The sequence below is a fragment of the Corylus avellana genome, chromosome ca7 (assembly GCF_901000735.1).
Source record: "Corylus avellana chromosome ca7, CavTom2PMs-1.0".
Classification (NCBI taxonomy): Eukaryota; Viridiplantae; Streptophyta; class Magnoliopsida; order Fagales; family Betulaceae; genus Corylus; species Corylus avellana.
In genome coordinates, this window is record NC_081547.1 from 17612462 (window position 1) to 17623673 (window position 11212).

The following is an 11212-nucleotide window of genomic DNA, read 5'->3' on the forward strand; positions in this document are numbered from 1 at the left end:
TCTCACCTCAACTATCATAGTCTTACCATCTTCAAAGTTGCTTGCATTTCTTCAAAGACATTACATTCTTCAAAGTTGCTTGCATTTCTTCAAAGACATTACATTAAGCACAAAGGAGCCAACCTCCACATTTGCTACAAAAATTCTAACGGATCAATTTCATTATTTCATCCATTTCGGCCAGCAATTTAATAAAGCAGCAATTATAACAATCACAATCTGACATTGATAAATAAGAATTCTATACACAGAAAATTTCACTTTCCTAGACTTGCAAAGATTCTGAAATCACCTCTCTCCCTCACTCTCTCTTTCTATCTCAAGAAAGCCAAATGCAGTAGATATGCCTTTGCTCAGCGCCACCTTTCTAACCAAAGAACAAATGAAAACAAACTCACATCTAAAGGCTGATTTGCTAAACTAAATATTGGGAAAAGGGCAAAAAAAAAAAAAACACCCTATGAGTTTTACAATTAATTAATGTCTATCTAATTAATAAAGTTATGTGATCAACCATCCTCACACTGCAAGCTTGTCTTAATATTCCTTAAAGTACAGGATATTAGAGTGTTGACAGACTCCACAGACTCCATGGTAAGCTTAGCTGTGGGAGAGTTATTAGTTAGGATCTGGAATGCTATTGTAAGCAAAGACCCTCCCTCTGTGCTCTTCTCCTCTTGCCTAGAAGTAATCACTAGAGGCCTCGACTCCAGTCCATCTGGAAGAATCGAAAACCCCGAAGGCAATATGGCGATGTTGCTAGCGTCACATCCCGTCATCACCGACTGCATTCCGGTTATGTCCACCGGAGCATACACCACCATGGACTCGTATGCATTAGTGCAGCTATCTTGAAGTATCCACATACTGTTCTCTTTCGATTTCATCGTCTGAAATTTAGAAAAAGCCAGTGTTAGAAGTTGGAACCAGTTTAGGCTTTGTTGGATTGTGGTGAAACCAGAGTTAGAGAACTCACTTGGATGGCTACTGCATTGCCACGATCTTGCCCCTTGGCTAAGTTTGCAATGGAATGTGCAGGCCCTCCATTTGACATTATATCCCACTAGATTTACCAAAAACAAAAACCACATTACTTATTTGTCTTACTTTGATAATTATTAAGCATTGCATATATGTATAAGCTTTTGCAAAGCAGCCAAACCTCATTCCGGCGAGCTTCATCTCTTAAGAAATCGAATAGGACATGGGGAGATGCAGGCAACCATACAGAAGAAACAGCACACAAGATGACCCCAAGAGGCTCTCCAGGGTCGTTCAAGTTCTTCCTAGAAGCAACCCTTATGTCTTCCCCTGTCTTACTTGAGACCTTGGTCCAGGTATGGAAGCTTGATGCTCCAATTGCATGGCAGAAACTCTGTGTCATCCTCTGTGCCAACTTCAATATGCTTTTCCTCCCAGCCAGTGTGGCAACGCCTACAATTTTGATAAAAAGGTATGCCCTTCAAAACCCTCACAAAGTTGAAGTTTTGAACAACATATATATATATATATATATATCCAAAAACTCTGTCAGCTTGGCTTACCAGTCGAATCCTTCATGGGAACGTTGGTTGCCATGAAGAAAACAAGGCGTTCGCATTGGAGTTGCAGTGTTGCCACCCAATGCCTTGCACCGAAGGCTAGACCGCTGTTAATAATAGTGCGGTACATGGTATGAACTGTGGTTTTCTGGCATTCCAAGTGTTCTACCCAAATCACCTGACAAAACAATGAACCCATCAGATGATTTTTTTTTTTTTTTTTTCTTAATAATTTTATGTTTATGATTTACCAAGTGTTCAATCCAAATCACCTGACAAGGAATTGACCATTCATTATTAGAATTTTTTTTTTTTTTTTTTAATTTTATGTCACTTTAATTGGTTTTACCTCTGATTTTTCTTTTTATTTTTGAGTTGTTTCCCATCCCCTGACCAAGATTAACCATCAAGTGTCCAAATAAGTATCTCAGGATGGAAATACGAGCATCAATCAACAAATTATTGTTGTGGCGCTTCAAAAAATGGCAATATGCATGCGATGGAAGATTGTATACCTTGCAATGGCCATTTGATTTGTCCTCGATGATGCAACCGGATGGGCGTTTTCTGCATTTCACAAGGGATGCATCGATGTTATCCTCCACTTTGTCCACCGAAACATCAACAATTGCCCATTGCTCAGCACTCAGTTGCTTGCAATATCGGACGAAGTACACTTCTCTTGTGGGCACCATTGGTGTCAGCATTTGCAATTCTGCAAACATCTGGAATTCAACAATTCATTGTCTTCTGTTACTATTTCCAATATGAAGGAAATTCTCTTCAAGTTACTGATTTTTTTTTGTTCATTCTGACCCACATGGGTGCCTCAAGTGTTATTAATCTTTTTTAAAAAAATAAAAAATCTTCGTTCCTGCCCAATGATATACAGAAAAGCTGAGCCAACATAAAAAGTCCAACTTTTGCTCTCATAGTTGGACCACAAGATAACTTTACGATACTCATGCATGCAAGAAACAAATGTGAGGCTGACATTTTCCGTCACACAATCTCAATTGTATAACAATTCACTAAACATCATTATTCTTAATCGTTACGTATTTAGCACTCACATTGCGCTATCCAAAATACTGTAACAAAAAATACCAAAAAAAGCTTGCCTTCGTGCAAGCCACTCATTTTGGCTAAAGATTTTACTAACTGCTATGATGCTCAACAATGCATAAATTAAATTAATTTAAAAAATATATATATATATATATCTGATTCTCTTCCCTTTTTGGAAATAGTGAAAAAAAAAATAAAGAAAAAAGATATTTTAAATAGAATAGCAAAAGTAGATAGTTAAGATATTGAACATGATATAGACACTTTAAAAAAGTGGGTAACTAAAGTTAAAAAATAAATAAATAAAACGGACCGTGAATATCTTAGAAAAGTGTTCTTTTACCTAAATTTGTACTAAACATTAGCTGAGCAAGAGGTCATTGCTTTAGAGAATATACATTTATATGTCAAAGATCCCAAATTCAAGACTATATATATATATATATATATATGAAATGAAATGAAAGGTTCCAAGAAGGAACTCACCAGTTGTACAGCACCATCTCTGTTAGGGCCTTCACCATCGGAGATAACATCAACAGTGGCAGCCTTGGAGATCAAGCATGGAAACATCTCCTTCCATTGGTTCTGCAATAAAACAAATAAATCAGCATCACTTTCATATTTTTGTACAAAACAAAAAAAAAAAAAAAAGAAAGAAAGAAAGAAAGCGATTTAATTTGCATGGATTATCTTGTTCAGCTTCTCACCACATCCACGAAACTTTGAACAAGCCGCGGGAGATCCACAAAAACAACCCCCGTCTCCCTGGAGGCCTCGATGGATCTCTTTGGGCGCCCATTGTTGGTTGCACTTTTGACACCTGGGAACTCTTTCATGTACTCGTCATAATTCAGTATTTCACGACCAGTCTCCACGCTACGAATCCACAGTGGATCTCCAGCAGTAGCCATTTTTGTCAGCTCCTCCATTGCTTGATTAACAATCTCCATTATCCTCGACTTCTCCAGCCCGAAAATCCCAGTGAAAAAATCCAAGGAACTTCTGGTGTCTTGGTCTTTACCAGTTGGGCATGAAGGCGACGAGGCTGTCCCTGGAGGGTGTTTTCCTAGAGCTGCTCGGAGTTTTTCTACCTACAATTCAATTCCAGTGAAATTCAGTTTCTAATTTTTTTTTTTTTTTTAACGAGTGCTGATTCAAGCGCTAATTTTCATACCTCGGCCTTGAGCCGGGCGTTTTCGATTCTGAGTTGTTGTTCCTCCGTGGTGACGGCGGCATCTCGGCTTGTGGTGGCGGTGCCGCAGTTGGGGCAACAAGATTTGTTTATTTGCTCCCTCATGGCTTTGTTTTCATCTCTTAGTTTCTCCATTTCCCCCTTGAGCAAAGAATTTTCATGGCGCTCTTGTATAGCCTGCACAGTTAACGCTGATTTGATCGATTTCCCTCATAAATTAAGCAAATGAAAAAGAAAAAGAAAATAAAAAAGAAATACCTTGATTTGGGTTCTACGATTTTGAAACCAAAACTTGACTTGCCTAGGAGCAAGGCCTAATTGCTTGCTCAGATGTTGCCTCTGCTTCTCATCTGGGTGGGGTGACTCTTTGAATAAACTGCAATTAATTAATTAATTAGTTCATGTAATTAAGCAAAACATGATTAAATTGTTTGGTATTGGAGGCCAAGAATCAAAATAGGCAATTTTTAACACATGCATATGATCAAACAAAGAAAAGAAAAGTAAGAGAAAAATTTAAGATAGCTTTAACTTTAGAATATTGTTCTTTTTTGTAAGCATGTCACTAACTTTTTTTAAATCTTTGTGAGTAGCTGTATATCGTACAACACAAAGTAAAACATTATTAAAGCTACTAATTGACATGCATATTCACCCAACTTTAACCAACCCATTAATTAATTTTTGATTAATTAGATTAAACTCAAGAGGATTAATTAACTCCAGGTGAAAGTGAAACCCATTGGTAGGGAGAAAGATAGAAAGAACTTTACGCTTCCATTTCTCTGATTTGCTCAGCTGTGTGCCTATGATACTTCTTCCTCTTCTTCTTCTTGTTCTTATCCCCATCGCCTTCATCATCCTGATCTCCTTCGCCGTCAAACTCGTCGTCGGATCTTGATCTGAGGGGGCCGGAGTTCTCGCTGCTGATATCTGCCGTGTCTTCTCTGTGGCCGCCACCTCCGCTCCCCTCGTCCCCTTCCTCCACCTCCATGCTTGCCGCCGCCGTTGCCCCGGCATCGCGAAAAATCCCGGCCTAGTCAAAACAAACAAACAAAACAACAAAGTAAGTAAAAACAATGAAAGAGAAGTAGAAGAGAGGGAGGGTTTAGGAAGAATGTAAACATATTACAAGGCTGAGAGAGAGTGCTGGAGCGACAAAGAAGTCTTTGGTACGAGAAGTCGGTGGATTATTCGACATGTCCACGCCCATGACAAGGCTGGAGTTCTTGGGGGTGTCAAATGGGTTGTTTTAAAGGAGCAAAAATGGAGGTAATGAGGGTGTGCTGGAGAGAGAGATAGAGAGAGAGAGGGAAGGAGAGAGGGTGGGGGCTGCCTGATTTAAGGATATAAAACAAAATGATGAAACCCAAAGAGGTTTTTCTTTTATGTATGTGTGATTTCTGTGTGTGTGAGAGAGAGAGAGAGGGAAGTGAGAAAGGGCTGGTAGGGGTTGACTGTTAGATATTCTGGGTGGAACAAGAAAGTCTCAACTAACTTGAAGCGGTTGAATCTATTTTTCAACGGTATCTTCAATGTTCTGCATTAACGGCTTGGCTTGGCTCAAGCGTCCAGCTCAAAGAGTTTCATTGATTACTACTGAACTCTGGAGCTCTGTATGATAGACACTGTTTGGTAAGTAAGTTTGGTGCACATTAATTAATATCCCATATATGTATTCTACAATTATTTCACAATATTGACCGTCTCAATCTATCTTTAATTCTTTTTGCTTTTTATAAAATCATCTAAAAGTTAATTTTACCTATCACGTCAAATATCTAAGAGTTTATTGTAAAGTAGGTAATTTATTTTATCCTACAATTATTACACAATGCTAATTATTTCAATCTATTTTTAATTCTTTTTTATTTTATTTTTAATAAAAAGATCTAAATATTGATTGTAACGACCACATCAATTATTATAAAATAAAAATATAATTTTTAACATTATTATTACTAGCCAAAAGGGGGACCCCAAGGCATGGTAAGTTTAAAAGGGTCTTTTAACATATGGTTATGTGTGTTCATGAAAGTTGCCAAGTGGATGGGCTTATGATATACCCAAATCCGTACGAAAACTTTATGAATGTACATATAACATATATACGCATCATTTTATGATCTTAATTCTCTTTAAAAAAAAAAAAAAAAAAGCATAAACCGAAAATTTAATTGGAAACTGCTTAATTAGTTTTTATATTTTTGTTTCATTATATACCTACATGATAATTGATTATAATAAGTAGGTTCTCCATCTTTGTTTTTTTTTAAAAAAAAAAATCAATTTTAGTATATATTTATCAAGTTTGATAGATATAATTTGTTTATACTTTATTTAAACCTTAATTTCGTTTATGATTGAAAATGTTTGATCGTACTCCGAGGCTCAAATCCACTATGTATGTGAGAATGAGAACAAAATGGCCGGTCAATCCAACCAGGAGCCAATCAGATGCTTAAGTCAGGAAATTGGTTCGAGAGAGGAAGTAAGTTGAAAAAAAAAAAAATGGAAATGTTTGGCTAGAGTAACAAATGAACGTACTTCTCAGCGATTTCCCCCTCCTCTTTATATAAAGTGTTTCCCGCACTTAATTATTTGAAGAGCAGGTTTGGGGCTCAACTGAATATGATTTTGTTGCCCCAACTCCCTTAGGTCATGCTTCCATCATGTCTATGGTTGTAACAAAATTCCAGCAATCCAAGCAGGAAGAATGGCGGATGCAGCCGGTTATATTCGCTCGTATGTACACCCTTAGGATAGAATAGAGAGAAATCAGTCAATTTATAGTTTGAAATTCATTTTTCAATTTGGTTTCAAGATGAAGACTTAAAGTCCGTCTGGGATTGTGATTTCAATAAGTGCGATTTTAAAAATTGTGGTTTTGAAATCGTTAGCTTTTAAAATCGCAAAAAGGTTTGGTAAAACATGTTAAAAATTAGTTTTTTATCAAATTTTTGTTGTATGAAATCGCGATTTTAGTTTAAATTTGTGTTTTTTTTCAAATAAGCACTCCCTAACTTATTTATAGAAATCTCATATTTTTTTCTTATTTTAAATTAAGTATTTTTTAAGTTGCAATGTCCAACGCCTTATGTTTCATGATATTTTTTAAAAACGCAAATTATTTTTACGAAATTACAATTTCAAACGCACCCTTAATCAATCTACATCCCAGGTAGTATGAAACATAAGTAAAATAATAATAATAATAATAAATAAAGTAAATTTATTTTGGACGTAATCCACATCCACGTGACTTCGATTCTAGCTTGCTTCTGTTTTTTCTTTTTAATTTTCTTATTATTTTGGGTGTATGAAATTATTACCGAGTGGAAGTGGGTTTTGGCTTGGGTATCCTCATTTGCTACAAACAAATTAATGCGCAACCAAATGCTGCCCGTGGATTGACGAGCTGACAAGGCATCGCGGTCCCACGAATTTTCAATATATTCAACTTTTAAATGATTTATTTATAAAAACAACAAAATAACAAACATTTAAGGATCGTGTCATCGTGATAAACATTTGCATGGAATTCATTACAAAAATTAATTGTAATCGGACAAAAACAAAACTCAGGCATTCATTTTTTTTTTTTTTCCTAAAATTAACAAAAGGGGGCTTTAGATACAAATAAAACATCACTTTCATGCACTCATTCAACTTTCCTTCACATCTTTATAACTTTTCTTTAAATGAGTTATTGGAGCTCATCTAACAACAATCACTTTAAATATTGGCAGGTGAAAAAATTACAGCACATATATAATAATGTTTCGAAAAATGTTAAAATGTTACAACATATCTACCGTTGTCCGTCTAGGGTTCTTATAGGCTAAGGTGGTAGTTGTTTAAAAAAAAGGGTTAATAATTTTTTTTTTTTTTTTAATTATTTTTTCCTAAGTTTTAAAACTAGACAAATATGGTACTCCACCTATAGGAAAAGACAAAATCAATACCTCCGTTAATTTTCGTAAGTCCCAATTAACGGAATTTTTACATGTCACTCTTATAATACGCCACTTATCCTTAAAAAAAAAAAAAATAAATTAATTAAATAATAATTAAAAAAAAAAAAAGAAATAAAATTTTTTTGGGGTGGCCGGCCACCTCATTTTAGCCAATGGCCACCCCCATTTTGGCCTTGGGGTGGCTAAAGTGATTCTGTTAATTAGGACTGACGAAAACTAACGGAGATATTGATTTTATCTTTTCCCATAGGTGAGGTATCCGATTTGTTTGGTTTTAAAACCTAGGAAAAAAAATAAAAACGTTAAAATGGAGGTACCAAAAAAGTTATTAACCTTAAAAAAAAAAAAAAAAAAAAAAAGTTAAACCAAGAAAACCGGTCTTTTCTCTCTCATCTCTCTTCCTAAAATAACACAGTTTTCTCTCACACAGATCTGTCTCTTCCTCCATAACCGAAAAGCTTTTAAAGATTGAGATATCTTTCTTCTTCCGGGCAGTTCACTTTTTTTTGGTTTTTAAAAATTTTGTGTTGTACAAATTCGTGGGTTCACAATTTTTTTAGTTTCAATAGATTACTTCTCTAGGAGAAATTTTAAAATTGAATGCATTATGTAGTTAATATCATGAGGGATATTAGATTACATGAAAAATAGGAATAATTGAACTTTATGCTTTCAGAAATTTATTATCATTTTTAATTAACTTATTTGAAGAAAAAAAATAAAAAAAGATACTGACAATCGTGCTGGATGCATATTGTCAAAGCATAGTGTCGGTATGGAGGAAGAGAAAAAACTGCACTGCGTTAGAGAAAGTTATAATTTTTTCTAGAACTCTCATAAGGATCCCAGAAGGACTGCAGTAGACGTTGTGAAATTTCTCTAATTTATTTACCGCACCTAAACTAAATCCCCGCTCAATTATCCTTCTTTTAATGACAAATCGACTTACGTGAATCAATTTCCTAAGTAGCGCCTGTTTGATCAAGACCCACCCCCTAAAAAAAAAGAATTTTATAAACTCCAATAATCAGCACCTAATGGTCCTTAACTTCTGTATAGATATATGTTTTGTGTTGAAGATGAATGAATCCGGCAATTGCGTATAATATAATAAAAAACGGTTTACTTTTTCTTACTAAGAAACAAGAAATTTCTCCTCATTTTATCTTGTATTAGTAAAAATCACACGTTGAAGATGCGTGTCGATCTTCTCCAATGACAAATTTCCTTGTTATTCTTGTAAATTAATCAGAGACGTCAATTCAAAAATTTAATCTTCCATAAATTACATGTACCCTTTTCAACTACCTTTTCTTTTTAACTTTGTTTTTTTTTTTTTTTAAAAAAAAAACCCAACTAATTTTAAAATCTTTGTCAGTGCTTTAAATTCCCAATAGAGGAGCCGGCTTGCATGAGCCGAGCCATGTGAGAGCTATCAATGGCTATGGTCAAACCCTGTAGCCATGTGTAAGCATGGTAATTTGTGGCCTCCAGTTCTTTATTAAATTTATGATTATTATATTTCTATGTGTCTTTATATCATTTAAAGAGTTGAAAGAAGTGAATGCAATTAATGGATTTGCCTCCAAGTTTTTGGGTTTTTTTTTTTTTTTTTGAAAAATAAATAAATAAACAAAATTCAACCCAACATGCGGATAAGTCAATTCTTAACCTCACACCCTTGAGACAACTCAGAAAATACAAAAAATATTTAGTATTCCATCCACAGTGTCAGCGTCACTAAATCTTTTATCCCTCAAAAATTACAAACACAAAACAATTAATTAATTCAAACACAAGCTTATGCACACACCTCCCAATTTCTTTCTTTTTTCTTTTTATTTTTTTGTTGCTAATATTATAATTGAATTTCTGAAATTTGGTGTGCAAGAAAGACAGTTCAAAACCGACATCTTGGTGGTGGATGGACACCAAAGAAAAGTTCTTATTTCTACCTGAATCCATTAGTGGGTCTAATTGGGCATACAATTACCAAATATCCAAACATTTTCAAGTAATTTTTCTTTCTTTTTCTTACTATTTAAAAGAAATTAAATAAACTTTTCCCTCAACCTCCACCTCAGCAACATCAACATCCACACAAAAAAATGATTCACATTGTGGGATAAATGAGTCAAGTGTTCACTTTTGCATAGGAAATGTGGATCAAGAATTTAGAGGGCAAACAAAAAATAAAAATAAAAAATAAAAAATAAATTCAGCATCAGAATTAATGAGCTATCACCGTCCATAATTAAAGTTTTGGTGGCATATGGGTTATGATTAGGGTTATCTACAATTCAAATGGACAGGGAATGATATTTTTTTTTTCTTTTTTGCGCTATTGAAATTCACATATATTGGCATTGGCATTGGTAGTTAGGAATGGTAGATAATACGAAGCAATCACATGATTCCACAAACCTAATAAAGAACAGTATTAATTATTTTGAGGTTCCTTTTGGATTTCTCTCTCTTCTCATACCCTTTCTTTCATCTTACATTCCCTACACCTTTTCTTTTTTCTTATAATCCATTAAGAAAGCAAAAGGAGAAACCAAGAAATCCACAAGCAAGAGGTATCTTGCTTTCTTTGTTCTCAATCTTTTAAGCTTTCTTATGATATAAGTTTTGGGCTAACCCAATATGCCCAGAGAAAAAAAAAAAAAAAAAAAAAAAAAAAAAAGGTGGAATAGGTTTCAAATGTACTTCCCAAAAACTAGGGGAAGATGTGGCAAATTTTGATAAATTTAAGGTTGGGAAGAAAAAAATGTAGAATGTTGAAAAGATGAGAGAGGCTCGGAAAGAAAGGAAAAGTCATGCAAGCAGAAGATAGAAAAAAGGGGATTGGTGCCAAAGAAGAATATTAAACTATCTGCTAATTTCACAGTCACAGACCCATGTTGTTAGAAAGTTCAACAAAATGAAAAGAAGATTCGAATCTTCCCCCCTCCCTCCTTTTGAGACCAAAACTCAGTCATCCAAACAAAAAATAGACAAAAGGTTAAATCATACTTATCTAGAAACAATGACCATGAAATCCACCTCAGAAGAAAACACCAAGGTAAAGAACAGATCAAAAGAAGATATAAAAAAGATATACATTTGAAGAGTATACTACAATGACTATTGACACCCTTTATGTTGTTACAGAAAACTACTCCACAAAGTTTTTTTTTTCTTCTTTTTTTCTCTTCCAAGTTCATTGTTTCTTTCAATTTTGATCCTCTTTACCAGGAAAGGATAAACATATTACTTTCACTGCTCAAATGCAAGTTAAACCCTTAGTTCATAGTATCAGCAGATATGATAGATGGGAGAGACAGACATGATTCTAAGCTGCCATCTAATGTTTTATCATTTATAATATATAGTTCACACCAAGACTCAATTTGATAATATAATCCCAGTCAATAACTGAAATGGTAAAA

At 34.5% G+C, this 11212-nt stretch overlaps 1 protein-coding gene and 1 long non-coding RNA gene across 2 annotated transcripts; one reads left to right on the forward strand and one right to left on the reverse strand.

The window, feature by feature from the left end:
• Positions 1 to 203: 203 nt before the first annotated feature.
• LOC132187018 (homeobox-leucine zipper protein GLABRA 2-like) lies at positions 204 to 5144 on the reverse strand. Its single transcript, XM_059601171.1, has 11 exons — positions 4937 to 5144; positions 4578 to 4840; positions 4063 to 4180; positions 3787 to 3981; positions 3320 to 3703; positions 3096 to 3197; positions 2057 to 2266; positions 1545 to 1719; positions 1163 to 1434; positions 977 to 1063; positions 204 to 890 (listed from the first exon to the last, which is right to left on the reverse strand). The coding sequence occupies exons 1-11, from the start codon at positions 5015 to 5017 to the stop codon at positions 510 to 512; spliced, it is 2268 nt and encodes a 755-aa protein (XP_059457154.1). The 5' UTR covers positions 5018 to 5144; the 3' UTR covers positions 204 to 509.
• On the forward strand, positions 1367 to 2150 carry LOC132187020 (uncharacterized). The gene is made up of 2 exons (XR_009440789.1): positions 1367 to 1453; positions 1973 to 2150. It is a non-coding gene; the product is annotated as an uncharacterized LOC132187020 (long non-coding RNA).
• Positions 5145 to 11212: the final 6068 nt, after the last annotated feature.